Here is an 18,681-nt window from a genome sequence, read left to right on the forward strand (position 1 = left end):
ATCCCACAAAAATATAGATAGAAAAGTTTCCTTCAATTTGCTTTTCAAATAGTGCTTGAATAACAAACTTCCTTTGTTGGTGACTAGTCTTTTTTGGTATCTCCCCATCATTAAAAATTGTTCAAGTTTTTAACCTGATTTTACTGTGTTCCACTATGTCTCCTATTTTCTCTCAAAATTAGTTTTGATCTCATTGTAGAAAAAGCAGTGGTTTCCATAGCTTCATCTATCAGAGGAAATAAAACTCTTACTAAAGAATAGTGTACTGCATCTTTAAGCAGTAGAAGGTAAACTACCTGCAAATGTGAATTTCTTAGTTTCATTAAAAAAATATATAGTTGTTAAACTTTTGTGTGCCAAAAATTCTAAGTTACATTTTCCTTCAAAGCAATGTACTTTTTTCTACATATGCAGTATGTAGTTAGCATAAAATCACTGGTGCCATGAAAATTATTTTTAAACGTAAATAAATATTTAAATATCATAGAAGAGTGGACTCTTTTTTTTTTTAACTTACAGCCTATCTCACTTTCTCCTCCTTAAAATTAACAACACATAGATAAAAGGATACCAGTGGGATTTACATAGCTGACTGCTCTCTGCAACTGGAATTATTTTAAATAATCATTTTGTTTATAGCCATCTATTATCCTTGTTCTTCCTCCCAAAATAAATACTATTAAGAACTTAGAAGTTGTAAGTGTGGAAAAATTTTGGAGCTGAATTGGACCACATTTTTCTGATGAGGAAAACCAAGAAATGATTTTCCCAAGGTTACACACAGTCTCAGAGCCCAAAGGAGAATCTAGATGGTCCAGCTTCTGCACCAGTGTTCATAAGCCTGGAGTAAGAGAGAGAACAGCAAACACTTCCTATGAAGGGAACAGAATGATATCACCACTACAATTACAAACCTCATATTTACAACTTAACAACATACATTCCTTTAATACTATCTCATCTGATTCTGTAACCATCACTCTGTGGCTATGGACTGGTAATGGTCTTCTAAATTCCATGAGGATAAAGGTGAGACTAGGATCCACTGTACTAGCTTATTATCTAATCTTCCTATTTTCACTTCTACCTGCCCTCCAACCCTCCATTCTGCCACTAGATCATCTTCCTAAAGAACTGATCAGGTTATGTCACTTACTTCCAAATTTTAAGAGGTTCCTATTACCTTTAAATGATATCCAGGGACCTCCCTGGTGGCGCAGTGGTTAAGAATCCACCTGCCAATGCAGGGGACATGGCTTCAAGCCCTGGTCCGGGAAGATCCCACATTCCATGGAGCAACTAAGCCCGTGCACCACAACTACTGAGCCTGTGCTCTAGAGCCCGTGTACCTAGAGCCAGTGCTCCACAACAAGAGAACCCACTGCAATGAGAAGCCCGCACACCACAACAAAGAGTAGCCCCTGCTCGCTGCAACTAGAGAAAGCCCATGTGCAGCAACGAAGACCCAATGTAGCCAAAAATGTTAATTAATAAAAAAATAAAATGATATCCAGTGCCCTGTCCCCAGGGAGGTTGTTTTTTTTTTAATGACAGGAGTCTCTGCTTAAAGTGATCTGAAGAGTAAAAAAGCATGAGAACCACTGGATGCAAGTGGTTTCCCATGATCCTACAGACTTACAGCTACAGCCCTTTTTTAAAAAATAATAAATTTATTTATTTTTGGCTGCACTGGGGTCTTCGTAGCTGTGCACGGGCTTTCTCTAGTTGCGGCGAGCAGGGGCTACTCTTCGTCGCGGTGTGCAGGCTTTTCATTGCAGTGGCTTCTCTTGTTGTGCAGCACGGGCTCTAGGCATGTGGGCTTCAGTAGTCATGGCACGTGGGCTCAGTAGTTGTGGCTCATGGGCTCTAGAACGCAGGCTCGGTAGTGGTGGCACCCTGGCTTAGTTGCTCCATGGCATGTGGGAGCTTCCCTGACCAGGGCTCGAACCCGGGTCTCCAGCATTGGCAGGCGGATTCTTAACCACTGTGCCACCAGGGAAGTCCCTATAGCCCTTCTTTGGACAACTAATGACTCACCTATGCACACATCCTTTCAAGGCCCCTGCTTAGGGTGCCTCAACCACAACCAAGCCCCTCTGCACCTGAACACACTTCTGGTTTTAGCTCATGAACAGGCTTCCTCTACCCCTACAACATGCTGATGGGAGTGGAGTAAAATGCACAAAAGATACTTTTAAAACATTTCCTCTTGCACAGCTTCCATTTTAGGAAAACATACCTTAAGATGTTTTACTCCTTGCTCTGTGTAACTGTGCTAAATATTATCTTCCTCACAAAATTCCCACCTTTTCATTTGAAAAGTCAAACATTTACAGCCACATGAACCAGAATTATAGGTCTATGCTGTCTTAAAACTAAAACTCATTACTGGCCATCAACTCTGTACTAACAAGGAAAAACAAAAGCACTAAATCAGAAGGGACAGCCTAACAAACGAGACGCCTAAGTTTTTGGAATCTGATGACAGAGTGCATGTACTTCTTCCTCTCAAGTTTGATACAGAAGGCACATGTTTCTGCCCTCCTCCTCTTCTCATGTACTGTACACTGGCTGAAAGTATTTAAACCTTTGTATTCACAGCCCTAAAGCTCTCTGCTTTCCTGGAGAACTACCTTTGCAAAGTCTTCTCTGTGGAAAGGTTAACTCAAAGGACAGAATACTAAAATGGGTCTTAAGCAATTCAGATTCTATCAATTCCTAATCATTTGCAGTCTCTCTTAGTCTGACCACGTCTCCATCCACCCCAAATGAGATCATCTCCTTCCTCCTTAACGTCACATTAAAAAAGGTCAGGCATCTCAAAGAAAATAACTACAGGAGAATTCAGAGCTTACATGCTTATGAGATGTTATAAAGGCCAGCTAACAAAAAAGGTTTATCCGGAAGGGAGAGAGCAATCATAATACACACATAATTACAGAAGCCACACAGCTTTAAGCGAGTCTCTGGGAGAAGTGCCTTTCACAACAGAATACAGTTTAAGGATGTCCTAAGGGAGGCAACTGTCCTTTACGTGCTTTCTAGATTTAAACAATTGCTCCTTTATAGAGCTTACGACCAAGAAACAAGTCCCCCACTCACTCTCCTCCTCTCCTTCCTGCACCGCCTCAAGAAGACAGAACTCTGTTAAGTAGAATGGGATATAAATAGCACAGCTTATGAAGCTACAATGGCAAAAGAAACCAGAAAAGTGAGAAACATCAAGAATTTGCTAACATTTAGTGCAGAAGCCAGGCAATTAGCACCAAGTATACCACCAAGTATTCAAAGCTTAAATGACAGTACTAATTTGATTGAGAGTAGTTTTCAACATCTTAAAAGAACAACTCCCACAGAACTGGCCACTCTAGAACCTGTAAAATTAAGTGGCGTGGAAAAGGGAAAGGGAGCCTAAAGGTTTCATTTACTATTTCCAGGACAGTTTAAATATACCTCAACCTCACATAACCTTACTTTTTGCATTTCATAAATTAATATTTCCACCTTGCTTATCAATTCCTATATTCATATCACCAAGAAAATAGAGAAATCCTATTCCTTCTAAACACCCACAACCTATTAATAAACTAAGCCTCAAAACTTATTTAGACTTTAATTACAGAGAAGGAAATTATTTAAGAAAAAAATTTCTTCAAGGAAATGATACATACTTTATTTCTGTGATATACAATTATGAAAAGATAATATTTCCTCTTAGAAGTCAAACATATTGCTGAAGCTATTTACAATAGGCTTTCAGTAGTAGTTTGGCAATGAAGAACAATGGAAGAAGTTGGAGAGGTAAGGTCACACAGTAATATTAGTCACTGATTTAGTAATATCCAACAACAGACACATTCAAATTGCCATAGCTTCTGAAAAAAAAATTTATGAAGAAATTCAAAAAATGATATTTCATAACACTTCCCCAGGTTATTGAATCTCCTCTGGAGAGTATAAAGACAGGGACAGATAAGGCTGTCTGTGACTTTCTAAGTCAGGTTTACTTCTTTAACCATGACCCACAGTACCACAGTAATAAAGAAATATATTTTACGTCAGAATATACGTATGCATGTATACCTACAAATATGTATGCATATGGAACTAAGTTTCACAAAAGAATACTTACTCTAATTATGTTTGCTATTATTTACTATTTCTCTCCTTTTCATTTTTGTAAACACTGTTCATGGCCACTTAACTGATTTCATGTGAACAGCTACAAACCACAGTCTGGGAAACACTGGTCTGAAGGTAATCTCATACTGGATTACAGCAATCAGGTAGATCCAAACCCTGTGCCTACAAGCCCTGGGATTCCTTGGCTGTGTCTCAGGAGCCATGCAGAGGAGCAGGAGGGAAAGGGTCAACACACACAGACACAGGCCCTGCCCAAGTGAACCAAAGCTTCTCAGCAATTTCTTGGGATTTCATGTAAGATTTAATTTAGAGGCAAGGGGGAAAAAAGGTGCTCAGTTTAAAAACTCAAAAGTTTCAAAGTCACTGAGTTAGATGACCTTTCAGGACCCCTTCCAGTGTATGAGTCTAGAAATAAATATTTACTGCAAACTATTAAAAAAAACACAAATCTATATATCACTATAGAATCAAAACCACAAAAACAACCAAAATACTGATCACTCAAAGCTTTATAATTTATAATGTTAGAATTTCTCAACATTCTGCCTGATTAAAAGTGCTGAAGCCATCACAGTCTCCCCTTTAATTCCCTCACCATCCTATAGAAACAACCTCCAAGGCTTCTCTCTTCCTAAAAGTACCTTCTGCTCACAGTTCTTATTAACAAAGCAATTTTATATTTGCTAAAAATAGAACATATTACCAAGTAAACAGACTAAGCCACGTGAATTACTGGGCTCCTTAGACACTGATTAATTTGAACAAATCAGTGTTGTCAAACCAAAAACTCCGCAACTTTCTTAATTCATAAAAACATGTATCTTCCCACTGGAGTTACCTCCAGCCAAAATATACCGAGTTGGGTGCATAGCGTTGATGGAACACACAGAGGCAAGGCATTCTCCACCAAGAAAAGAGTGCACCCACTTTCCTCTCTCATGGAAGATTTCCACTCGCCGTGGATGGGCCATGCTGCCGACTATGATACAGTCTTCTTGTTTAGGGTCCCACACAGCTTGGAACCTGGTCAGCCATCTCCCAGTAATGGTGTTGTGCCTAGTGAAAAAAAAAAAACGATTTTTTTAAAGGACAGTAGTGTTAAATAACTCCAGGTAGCATGGGCAGAGGGTAAAGATGGCATTGCTCCTAAATGCTGATATTCTCTGCCAAGTTTCTTTTCATTAAGTTACTGCGTCACCAACAACCTAATCTCATCCTTCATGCAAGACTGAAACTCAGGACAGAGATGATGTATTCTGCATTTTTTAATCTCCAGTGCTGGGTATAGTGGTTTGTGCTCAGTGGATGGTCACTAAATGTCTATTGAAATGGCACCTTTTTTGTTCACTATTTACTAGCTCAATGGACTCCCCTCCTTTTTTTAGCACATGGAAACAGAAGAAGACCTAGAACAAAGAAATATATAATCTAGGTTTTTGCTGTTTTAACAGGATCTGCTATTTCCCATATTTGTATTCCCCTAATAACCAAACCCTGAAATCATTTTATATTCCATACAACCTTAAAGTTAAAAATACATCTGGAGCTCAAAGAAGAAATCACAAGGGAAATTAGAAGATATCTGCAAACAAATAAAAATGAAAACACAACCTACCAAAATCTATGGGATGCTGTGAAAGCAATAGTAAGAGGGAAATTTATAGCAGTAAACATGAGAAAAGAAGAAAGATCTAAAAATCAACAATCTAACTACACCTCAAGGAACTAGAAAAAGAACAAACAAAACCAAAAGACAGCAGAAGGAAGGAAATAATAAAGATTAGAGCACAGATAAATGAATTATAGAATAGAAAAAAACAGAAAAAAATAAACTAGGAGTTGGTTTTTTGAAAAGATCAACAAAATTGACAAGCCCTTAGCTAGATTAAGAAAAAAAAGAGGAAATGCAAATCACTAAAATAAGAAATGAAAATGGGACATTATAACTGATGTCACAGAAATTAAAAGGATTATAATACTATGGACAATTATACACGAATGAACTGGACAATCCAGAAAAAATGAATAAATTCCCAGACAAAGGACTTCCCTGGTGGTCCGGTGGTAAAGAATCTGCCTTCCAATGCAGGGGACACGGGTTCGATCCCTGGTGGGGGAACTAAGATCCCACATGCTGAGGGGCAACTAAGCCCAGGCACCACAACTACAGAGCCCACACGCTCTGGAGTCTGCACGCCACAACTAGAGAAAAGAAAACCCACATGCCGCAACTAGAGAGAAGCCTGCATGCCACAACTAGAGAGAAGCCTGCACACCTCAATGAAAGATCCTGCATGCCTCAATGAAGATCCCACGTGCTGCAACTAAGACCCGACACAGCCAAAAAATTAATTAATTAATTATTTTTTAAAAATCCCCAGACACATACAATTTACCAAGACTGAATCATGAAGAAATAGAAAATCTAAATAGAACTATAACTAGTAAGGGGATTAAAATAATAACCAAAAACCTCCCAACAAAAAAATCCCAGGACCAGATGGCTTCACTGGAGATTTCTACCTAACATTTAAAGAAGAATTAACACCAGTGTTTCTCAAACTCTTCCAAAAAATTGAAGAGGAGGGAACACTTCCCAATTCATTCTGTGAGGCCAACACTACCCTGATTCCAAAGCCAGACAAGGAACCTACAAGACAAAAAAAAAAAAAAGCCTACAGACTAATATTCCTGATGAATATTAATGCAAAAATTCACAACAAAATACCAGCAAACCAAATTCAACAGCACATTAAGAGGATTATACACCATGACCAAGTTGAATTTATACCTGGGATGCAAGGATGGTTCAACATATAAAACTCAGTTAATGTAATATACCACATTAACAGAATGAAGGACAAAAATCATAACATCCTCTTAACCAGTACAGAAAAATCATTTGACAAAATTCAATACCCTTTCATGATAAACACTCAACAAACTAGGAATAGACAAAAACTATCTCAACATAATAAAGGCCATATAGGAAAGGCCCACAGCTAACATAATACTCGATGAAAAACTGAAAGCTTTTCCTGTAAGATGTGGTAAAAGGCAAGGATGCCTACTCTTGCCATGTCTATTCAACATAGTATTGGAAATTTGGTAGGACTAGAAAACTGGGTAGGACTAAAGACTCTACAAACACACAAAAAAACGATTTCAGCAAATTTACAGGATACAAAAATCAACACACAAAAATCAGTTGCATTTCTACACACTAAGAATGACCAATCCAGAAAGGAAATTAAGAAAACAATCCCATTTACAACAGCATAAAAAAGAATAAAATATTTAGGAATAAATTTAACCAAAGATGTGAAAGATTTGTATACTGAAAACTACAAAACATTACTAAAACAAACCAAAGAAGACACAAATAAATGGAAAGACATTGTGATTATGGACTGGAAGACTTAATATTGTTAAAATGTCTATACTACCCAAAGTGACCTATAGAATTCAATCAATGCAATCCCTATGAAAATCCCAATGGCATGTTTTACAGAGATAGAAAAACAATCCTAAAATTGATATGGAAATTCAAGGAACTACAAACAGTCAAAATAATCTCTAAAAAGAAAAGGACTTCCCTGGTGGCGCAGTGGTTAAGAATCCACCTGCCAATGCAGGGGACATGCATTCAAGCCCTGGTCCAGGAAGATCCCACATGCTGCAGAGCAACTAAGCCCATGCATGACAACTACTGAACCTGCGCTCTAGAGCCCACAAGCCACAACTACTGAGCCTGCATGCCGCAACTACTGAAGCCCGTGCACCTAGAGCCCATGCTTCACAACAAAGAGAAGCCACTGCAATGAGAAGCCCGCACACCACAACGAAGAGTAGCCCCTGCTCGCCGCAACTAGAGAAAAGCCCACACACAGCAACGGAGACCCAATGCAGCCAAAAATTTAAAAAAATAAAGAACCAAATTGGGAGCCTCATATTTCCAGATTTCAAAACATACTACAAAGCAACAGTAATCATGACAGTGTGGTACTGGTATAAAGACAGACACTACAGACCAGTAGAACAGAATAGATCCCATAAATGTACATGTACATGGTCAAATGATATTCAACAAGGGTGCCAAGACCACAAAATGGGAAAAGGACAGTTTCTTCAACAAATGGTGCTGGGAGAACTGGATATCCACATTCAAAAGAGTAAAGTTGTACAATAATCTTATATACAAAAATTAACTCAAAGTGGATTAAAGACCTAAACATACGACCTGAAACTATTAATAAAACAGAGAAGAAAACACAGGGGGAAAGTTTCAGGACACTGGATTTAGCAATGATTTCTTTGATATGACACCAAAAGCACAGGCAACAAAAGCAAAAACAGACAAATCTACATCAAACTTAAAAACTCTGTGCATCAAAGGAAACAATCAACAGAGTGAAAAGGCAACCCACAAAATGGTAGGATATATTCACGAATCATATATTTGATAAGGGGTTAATATGCAGAATATGTAAGGACTTCCTATAACTCAACAACAACAAAAATTATGCAATTCAAAAACGGGCAAAAGACTTGAATAGACAGTTCTCCAACAAAGATACACAAATGGCCAACAAGCAAATGAAAAGATGTTTAACATCACTAATCATTAGAGAAATGCAATCAAAACCACAATGAGATATTACCTCCTTAGGATAATCACTAACAAAAGAACAGACAGTAAGTGTTGATGCATATAAAGAGAAATTAGAACCTGGTGCACTACTGGAATGTAAAATAGTTTGGCTGCTATGGAAAAACAGTACAAAGGTTCCTCAAAAAATTAAAAATAGAATTATCAGATGATCCATCAAAATCCCCCTTCTGGGTATATATCCAAAAGAATTCAAAGCAGGATCTTAAAGAGATATCTTTACACCCATTTGTCCACTGCATTATTCACAATAGCCAAGAGGTAGAAACCATCAAAATGTCTGTCAGCAGATGAATGGATAAAGAAAATGTGGCACATACATACAGTGGAATATTATGCAGCCTTTAAAAGAGGAAGGGACTTCCCTGGTGGCACAGTGGTTTAGAATCCACCTGCCAATGCAGGGGACATGGGTTCAGTCCCTGGTCCAGGAAGATCTCACATGCCGTGGAGCAGCGAAGCCCACGTGCCACAACCACTGAGCCCGGGCTGTAGAGCCCTCAAGCCACAACTACTGAGTCCGTGTGACACAACTACTGAAGCCCATGCGCCTAGAGCCCGTGCTCTGCAACAAGAGAAGCCACTGCAATGAGAAGCCAGCGCACCACAATGAAGAGTAGCCCCGACTCGCCTCAACTAAAGAAAGCCCGTGAGCAGCAACGAAGACCCAACACAGCCAAAAATAAATTAATTTTTTTAACATCTTTATTGGAGTATAATTGCTTTACAATGGTTAGTTTCTGCTTTATAACAAAGTGAATCAGTTATACATATACATATGTTCCCATATCTCTTCTCCCTTGCATCTCCCTCCCTCCCACCCTCCCTATCCCACCCCTCTAGGTGGTCACAAACCACCTAGCTGATCTCCCTGTGCTATGCGGCTGCTTCCCACTAGCTATCTATTTTACGTTTGGTAGTGTATATATGTCCATGCCACTCTCTCACTTTGTCACAGCTTACCCTTCCCCCTCCCCATATCCTCAAGTCCATTCTCTAGTAGGTCTGTGTCTTTATTCCCGTACCTAGAGCCTGTCATACAGAGTGAAGTAAGTCAGAAAGAGAAAAACAAATACCCTATGCTAACACATATATATGGAATATAAGAAAAAAAAAAGAAATGGTTGTGTAGAACCTACGGGCAAATACGGGAAATAATAAATTAATTTTAAAAAATTAAACAAGAGATCTTGTCACATGCTAGAATATGGATGAACATCGAGGACATTATGCTAAGTGAAATGAACCAGTCACAAAATGACAAATACTGTATGATTTCACTCATATGAAGTATCTATAGTAGTCAAAATCATAGAAATGGAAAGTAGAAAGATGGTTGCCAAGGTCTGGGCAAAGGGGGAAAGAGGAATTAATGTTTAAGGGGCAGTTTCAGTTTTGCAAGATAAAAAAATTCTAGAAGTCTGCTGCACAACAATGTGAATATACCTAACACTATTGCACTGTATACATATAAATAGTTAAGATGGTTAATTTATGTGTTTATAACCACAACTAAAAATAAAGTAAAAAAATTTTTTTAAATATATTTGGGGCTCTTTACTGCCCCAAATATAGACTATATTTATAAATATAGACTATATAGGCTATATATTTGGGGCAAATATAGACTATATAGACTATCAAAGCAAAAAACAAAGCACTGCCTTTTTATTCCCTATATTGTAACACCATTAGCAACCCTTTCTTACTAAAGAAGTACGAACAATGGAGAACCACATTTCCCTCTGCCACTCAATGACCCTGTCTCTACTGACCTCTGAATCATCACACTAGATAATTTTTTTTAAATATGCATTAGAAACCAATAAACTAGAATTGATAAAGTTTGAAAAAGGAAAAAAGAGGGAAATTCTGTGAAAAAGAAAACAAACATGCTTAAATATAGCCTCTATAGACTATAAAACTCATGAAGCAACAATCAACATACATTGCACACCCTGTCCCCAACTTCATAAATACTAATAAAGAGGTATGTCTAGGAAGAAGACATTGCATAAAGTTTGATGTAAAATACATACATTAAAAGTAGCAGATGCAAAAAAAGGGTAACCAAACAAAGTAAGTGGGAAGGTGGGGAAGCCCTCCAAGCCCTGAACAAACAGGTGCAAATAAACAGAGCTTCAGCTAGCTTCACCAGCAAGTAAGTCTCAATAGGATAACATGAGTAATTCAGGTTGGAATAAAGTCACTCACCTTAACCAAAATTAACCACCCAGAGGCAGAGAACAGCTACTGACTAAAAGAGATTGAACCTCTTTACAGAAACAGGAAACCTGGAAGCAAGAACCCTTCTGTATAGGATAGGAACTAGCAACAACACTGGAACATTGTAATACAAAATCAGACCTATTACATCTCCTTGACAATCAGATGTCCAATGTATGCACTCCAACAAAAACCGCATAGTAATCCAGGGTCTACTTTATTTGGCACATGGAAACCTACCTGATGGTGGTGAGAAGAGGAATCTTCGAGGATATACAGCTGCTGTCAAAGATTCTACAAAATAAAGAGCAAGAATAAAGGAGCACACTCTTTATTGTTTCTTGAAAATTTTCTGAAATATTATCAGTGTATTTGACAAGCTTTTCACTGGTTCATGATATGAAATATGACTGTTATCTTTAAATATATAGGATCAGGCTTAACAAACCTCAGCTAATATATTTACAAAAGTTACAAAGAATATTATAAAATTCAGTGCTTATAGTTTAGTGTGGAAATTACTTATTTAGACATTATTACTCCAAACTTAAATGTACATTCTAAAGTGATAATCTAGACTCTATATTCAGATTCACAGTAATATAGGTCATACATAAGGGATGTAGTCTGAAAATGCAAAAATAACCTAAAAGTGCATGCATGTATCAAGGGAGACTCATCAGTTGAGGGCGTGATAGTGTCACTTCCAGATTCTGGTGAGACTACGACTGTCCAGTGACCAAGGGGAGGAGTTCTTGTGGGGCAACTGGAGGAATCCAGAAGCCTCCACTAGGTACCCTGGCAGACAGAAACGAACCGAATCATCACCACCTCCCCCTTCTCCCTGTGCCTAGCTATTCCACTGAAACTTCTTGGCACTAGAGCTTATTAACTAATTAGATTACTGGAAAGCCAAATCACTAATGGCTAATGTAACAAGAGTAAACTCTGCAGTGCAAATGAACAGGAATGGGACAAATAAGTAGCCCTTAAGACAAAGAAAACTGCATGGGTGGAAAGGGGACACCGGGTTGCCACTGTCTGGTGACTAAATCTCTTAATGTATTACCTGGTAATGCTTACACACTTTACTAGGAATTAACTGGGTACCTGTCACACACTATAAACCATGTTCTTCCCAATAGATGGGTCTAAACAGAAATTAGGTGCCTTTCTAGAGCCTGGCCCACAGTATACATTTAACAGATACTTGTTGAATGAATAATGAACAAATTCCAAAATCACTTAAGGTAAAACTCGCATAAACAGAGAATTGCTTGCAATATTAAGCAAAATCAGGGATTTTAGAAGAGAACAAAATCATTTCCTTTGTGGTTGCATTAACATTCTCCACATCTTTTTTAATTGGCATTATTTTCTATTTTTGTTCAATTGGTTTATATTACATTTTAAAATCCATTTTTAGGAAGTAGCTATAGAAAGGTATCAAAGCTAAAACCATAAAATTGTATCCAGTAGTTTGTATAGAAGCCCAATTTTTGCTACCTTTTCTGCCTGCCCTCCTGGGGCTCTGCAACTTCGATTCAGCTCTTCACTTGTGGGGTAGACCCCACTATCTCCAAAGTAAGAGCTTCTCCCTATGCTAAAATTATCTCTCTTCCAAGATATCACAAGCCTGATTTCCATCAGATTTCAGTGCTAAAAGCAAAGACTGACATCACTCTCCAGGGTAGCTATAGACCTTCCTTGCCAATCTCAAGGAAATCTACAAATCCCAAAACTGCTGAAAAGCCATTAAGTACAGGTCATTGATCTTTGGGAACCTAGACATGACTATGAAACAATAACACTAGTGATTTAATAAGGAGCGATAGTCAACAAAGCTACTGTTTAACACAGTAACTACAGACTCTAGATTCCTTAACAAGTATTTCTGTCTTCCCAATTTACCTCAGCTTACAATCAGCACATGTGGTTACTACTCTGTTACCAGTAAGAGGTGAAAAATAGGCAGAAGCGATGCTCTTTGTGTGTTCAGTCAAAGAAATCAAAGGCTTGCTTCTACTGGGATTCAGGCACCTTGCATCATAAATATGAATATCCCTGTAACAGGAGGAATAATTCTCAGTGTTGTCACAGTACACATAGTAAGACTCTATAATAGCACTGAACATAAATTAGACACTCAAATACTCACTACATTGAAGAACAGTTAAGACAGAACCCTCTAATCTTCTATATTAATGTTAAAAATACTGGTATAGAGTAAAAAATAAGAAAATTTTCAAAATTATAGCATATATATGTAACCAGGTGGGTATAGAGAGACAAGATTCTAGCTGGTTTTCTTATCTATCCAAGAAAAAAGTTAACATAGACCAAGACGTTATAGGTCACATGGAACTTTTATATTTTTTCTGTACATTCTTCTCAAAAGACTAGAAGTAAACGCATGAGGCCAAGGAAAACAAAAATGTATATTTGTTTCAACACTTGTGCTATTTATTAAATCCAAAAGAATCTCTCATTTAAAAAAAAATCACGTTCAAAAAAAACACAAAAATGCTCAATCAGTGTAGAAAGAAAAATTATTTGGTCTGTGGGTATCACAAAAAAAGTCAGAAGTCTTTGACCACCAAACTAAAACATTATTCCTAACGTTAAAAGGCCTAAATCATAAAATTTCATGAAGGACATACCTTAATCCCGCAGTGATAAAATACTGTCTATGCACTGGGTGGACATGTACAGTTCTTATTTTGCTCAAAGAAGAATTGATAAGTTTCTCACAAGAAGTTCCAGGCGTCCGCCTATCCACTAGTGACATACTTCCATCCCAGTGACCTACTATTAAAGTGGAGGCATCTTCTGCCAAGAAGTCAAAGGAGGAAAAGCTACTTCTTTCATCTCTATATACCTAAGGATATAAGTAACAATCAACTTATGTAACACTCTTCTTTTAAAGAAAGCCAACGCATAAATTCTTTGCAAAGAGAGTAACAAAACACTTAACCCAAATAACCTCATTTATCCTCCCATGATCCCCACAAGAAGCATAGGGCAAAATGGTAATCCCCTTAGATGGAAACTAAGGCACTGATCAGCTGTGAGACTGCACTCAACAGCCCATCCACCCATGTCAGGGCTACATTCCAAATCTCTTAAATCCAATAAACATCAGATGCAGATCTACCCTGTGAAACTTACTAGGAAATGGACTAAATCTGAATCTTACCCAGTTGAAATACCTTAATATACCAAGTAACTTTGCCAACTAAGTGCAAGGTATATGGCTTGAATGCTCACCTACTCTTGGTGGAAGTGTAAACAGATACAAAATTTTTACAGCAATCAGGACACGTCTATCAAAATATTTAATGCTTATACATACCCTCTGACCCAGTAATTTCACTAAGATATATATAAGGATGCTTGCTGCCAGACTGCTTATAACAGCAATAAAAAGCAACCTAAATGTCTACCAAAAAAGATCTGGTTAAATCATGATGGTACATCTCTACTTTGAAATACCATGCAATGCTAAAAAAAGAATGAGGTAGATTTGTGCTATTAACTGTCCAAAATATACTAGTAAATGAAAAAAGCAAGTTGCAAAAAAGTATGTATATAGTGTGAACCCATTAGCACAAAGAAAAAAATCTGTATCTATATGCTTATAAGTATATGTGTACTTTCTGGAGGCATACAACAAAAATACAAAGGTTACTTCGGGAGAGTGGGAATGGGGAAAGGGCAGATTTAGTTTGCACACCCTATTTACTGTAAGTTTGTGGGGTTTTTTGGTTGCACTGGGTCTTCATTGCAGGCTTCTCTCTAGTTGCGGCATGCAGGTTTAGTTGCCCTGCGGCGTGTGGGATCTTAGTTGCCCGACAAGGGATCAAACCCGCGTCCCCTGCATTGGAAGGCAGATTCTTAATCACTGGACCACCACAGAAGTCCCCTACTGTAAATATTTTATCATGAACATGTATCATTGTTATAACTTTTCAATCACTTACAATCCACAATATTATTACTTTGGGCTCAGGGCTCACACATATAAGGAATAAAAAATAAATGTTGTAGAATGTGTCAGTACTCAAGAGAGAATTACCATAATTCTTATCACTGAATCATGAATTGCTACTGATTTTAGTTTTAATAACAAGTATTACTATAAACTGAGATTAACAAATTAATACACCAAAGGTATCCCAACCCCTATACCAAAGAAAGCCCAATATACACAAATGAAACTTGAAGTATTCAGTCATTATATTAAAATAGTTAAGTGCAGGGGATTTGGAGTCAGAGAGGCTCAAGTGCAAATTCTAGTTCTGCCATTTATGTCCTTCAGCAAGCTAATAAACCTCTTTACCTCAGTTTTTTCAACTGTTAAATGGGGAGAACATTACCTATTTCATAGGGTGTTATTAGGCTTAATAATATATATAAAGCACACTCAGGTTAGTACCTAACACAAGGTAATTGTTCAATCAGTAGTATCAGAAGCAAATTACTGATACATGCAATATCATGGATGAATCTTAAAAACATTATGCTAGGTAAATAAAGCCAGACACAAAAAGCTACACACCATTTGATTCCATTTACTTGACATTCTAGAACAGGCAAAATTATAGGGACAGTAATCACATCAGTGGTTGCCAGCGGCTTCAGGAAGGGGAAGAGGACTGACTACAAAGGGTCATGAGGTAATTTTTCCAGGTGATGGAAATTTTTTATGTCTTGATTGCAGTGGTGGTTAAACAGGTATATACAATTTGCCAAAACTTATAAAACTGCACACCTAACAAAGGTAAATTTTACAATATGTACTGTATACCTCAAGAAACCTGACTTTTAAAAAAATAAATAAGTAGATAACTCTTAAAACTCAATACTGAAAACACAGATAACCCAATTAAAAAATAGGCAAAAGATCCAAATTTCTCTAAATAATTACAAATGACCAATAAGCAGATGAACATGCTCAGCATCATTAATCATTAGGGAAACGCAAATCAAAACGAGATACCACTTCATACCCACGAGGTTGGCTATACTCACCAACAACAAGCGTTGGAAAAGATGTGGAGAAATGGGAACCCTCACATATTGCTGATGAGTATGTACAATGGTGACGCCAGTTTGGGAAACAGCTTGGCAGTTCATCAGAATGTTAAACATAGAGTTACCATATGACCCAGCAATTACACTCCTAGGTATATACCCAAGAGAAATGAAAGCACACAAAACTTGTGCATGAATGGTCATAATGGCATTATTCATAATAGTTAAAAATAGAAACAACCCAATTGTTCATCAACTAATGAATGGATGTGTAAAATGTGGTATAGCCACACAAGGGAATACTATTCAGCCATTAAAAAGAATGAAGTACTGACACATTCTACAACACGCATGAACCTTGAAAACATTCGCTAAGTATAGAAGCCAGTCACAAAAGACTATAAACTGTATAATTCCTTTTATATGAAATGTCCAGAACAGGCAAATCTGTAGACACAGAAAGTAGATTAGTGGTTTTCTAGGGCAAAAGGGGAAATCGGCAGTACTTGATAAGCAAGGGGTTTCTTTTGGAGGTGATAAGTATTCTAAAATTAGATTGTGGTAACAGTTTCACAACCCTATAAATACACTAAAAACCACTGAATTTTACACTTTAAATGAATTTTACACTTTAACTTTTATACTTTACACTTTAAATTTACACTTTAAATTTACACTTTTAAGGGCTTCCCTGGTGGTGTGGTGGTTGCGCGTCCGCCTGCCGATGCAGGGGAACCGGGTTCGCGCCCCGGTCTGGGAGGATCCCGCATGCCGCGGAGCGGCTGGGCCCGTGGGCCATGGCCGCTGGGCCTGCGCGTCCGGAGCCTGTGCTCCGCAACGGGAGAGGCCACGGCAGGGGGAGGCCTGCATACCACCAAAAAAAAAAAATTTACACTTTTACACTTTAAATGGGTGAATCGAATGGTATGTGAATTACATATCTCAACTAAGTTGTATTAAAAAATAAGTACAATCAGTTATTATTAAGTGGCTGATAAAACATAGCTGTATCTTCAAATTTCAAACTCCAACCTTCCTGTAAGAATATAAACAAATACAGGATGTGACTTGCATACATAACTATATGGTATGCATTAATAACCAAAGTGCTACCATTAAACAGTTTAAAGAGGACTTTTCACAAAAATTATTTCATTTAATCCATGATTAATAGCCCATCCACTTCCAATAAGGATTTTAAATATCAGTGTTGCTCTTAAAAACCTATTTTTAAAAAGGTAAAAACAGAAATTAAAAGAAAAAAAAAGCAAAGACACCAGTAAAAAAAGAAACTGTGTTTCTTCCAATTGTCAGTAATTAGGAAATAAAGTCTGACCAGCAACACATTAACAGTCTTAAAAAGTCTTTTTTTCATATGGTTAAAAACAGACTTAAAAGAAATTAAACATCCTCATTTTTAAAAGAAAATCCAAAAACTATTAGCTCTCAAGAAGAGAGAAAAAGCCTTTCCAACTGTAAGAAAGATCATTTTATGAGTTCAGTGAAGAACAAAAGCAGTTATGTATTATACTATAGCTATTAAAACAGTTAGTTAAAAACTCTTTTATAAGTAATTATGAATCATCTATACATAGAATATTAGAATAATTACAAAGACAGAATGTGTTAACTTTGAGTACTGGCTTACATAAAAAAATTAAGGCATAAAATTAGATCATCAATTAGTATTTATGATGATAAGCCATAATCAGTGATGATACCCTGTTTTTTTCATTGTCTATCACATATAAAATGCTCTTATACTGAGGACCTCTAAAAACTTTAAAAGTCCCACTCGAAATAAGCTAAAGAATGAAAACCTACATCTAAACCATCCTAAATTTCACAAAGATTAAAATCCATATAAAAAAGAGTTTGATTTGTAGGAATTCTAATGAGGAAATCTGATATGGTTAAGCAAATCTGAAAGCTCACTTGAAATATGTTTGTTGTAACACTAAGTAGTAGATATTTAAGTAGTAGACCAAAATGTAATCACTGGGATCCAATATTGTGAAGATTCCTCGGGCCTTTGGAAGCTTCTGGCCTACCCAACCAGAGATCAAACCAATTTGAAAACCTCCAAGGGGTAAGTAGTCTGGTTAACTTGGTAGACTATCTCTGGGAGGATGGACGGTCACGAGTATGAGACCAACATCTTTCAACTATTCTTAAACTTCAACTTAATCTTACCTTGCAGGGGGTAGACTAGCCCAGGAAAAGACCTTATCCTCAACAGGTGGTTATGAATAAACCCGGCCTAAGATGTTCTGAATGAAACCGCCTAGGTGTCCATTTCTTGCCAGAGTACAATTATATGACATCGAATGGCAGTTTTTCATTCTAACTTCACCATATAAAAACAGCTGAGCTAATCTCTTTACCATCAGCTATACATGGCATATAAGAGATGATAGGGGCTTCCCTGGTGGCACAGTGGTTGCGCATCCGCCTGCCGATGCAGGGGAACCGGGTTCGCGCCCCGGTCTGGGAGGATCCCACGTGCCGCAGAGTGGCTGGGCCCGTGAGCCATGGCCGCTGGGCCTGCGCATCCGGAGCCTGTGCTCCGCAACGGGAGAGGCCACGGCAGAGGGAGGCCCGCGTACCGC

General features: G+C 37.7%; 1 protein-coding gene across 5 annotated transcripts in view; it reads right to left on the bottom strand.

Annotated features, from left to right (window-relative positions):
- Positions 1-3,878: 3,878 nt before the first annotated feature.
- Positions 3,879-18,681, bottom strand: part of WDR76 (WD repeat domain 76) — a 66,238-nt gene continuing 51,435 nt past the window's right edge. For all 5 annotated transcript variants that reach the window (XM_024115619.3, XM_024115615.3, XM_024115597.3 and 2 more), the window contains 4 exons: positions 13,699-13,916; positions 12,950-13,102; positions 11,279-11,332; positions 3,879-5,199 (listed from right to left, as the gene is read on the bottom strand). In XM_024115619.3, the coding sequence (XP_023971387.1) occupies positions 4,944-5,199; positions 11,279-11,332; positions 12,950-13,102; positions 13,699-13,916 (681 nt within the window). In that variant the 3' untranslated portion in view covers positions 3,879-4,943. The remainder of the gene's footprint in view (positions 5,200-11,278; positions 11,333-12,949; positions 13,103-13,698; positions 13,917-18,681) is intronic.

This window comes from Physeter macrocephalus, chromosome 11 (genome assembly GCF_002837175.3).
Source record: "Physeter macrocephalus isolate SW-GA chromosome 11, ASM283717v5, whole genome shotgun sequence".
NCBI lineage: Eukaryota > Metazoa > Chordata > Mammalia > Artiodactyla > Physeteridae > Physeter > Physeter macrocephalus.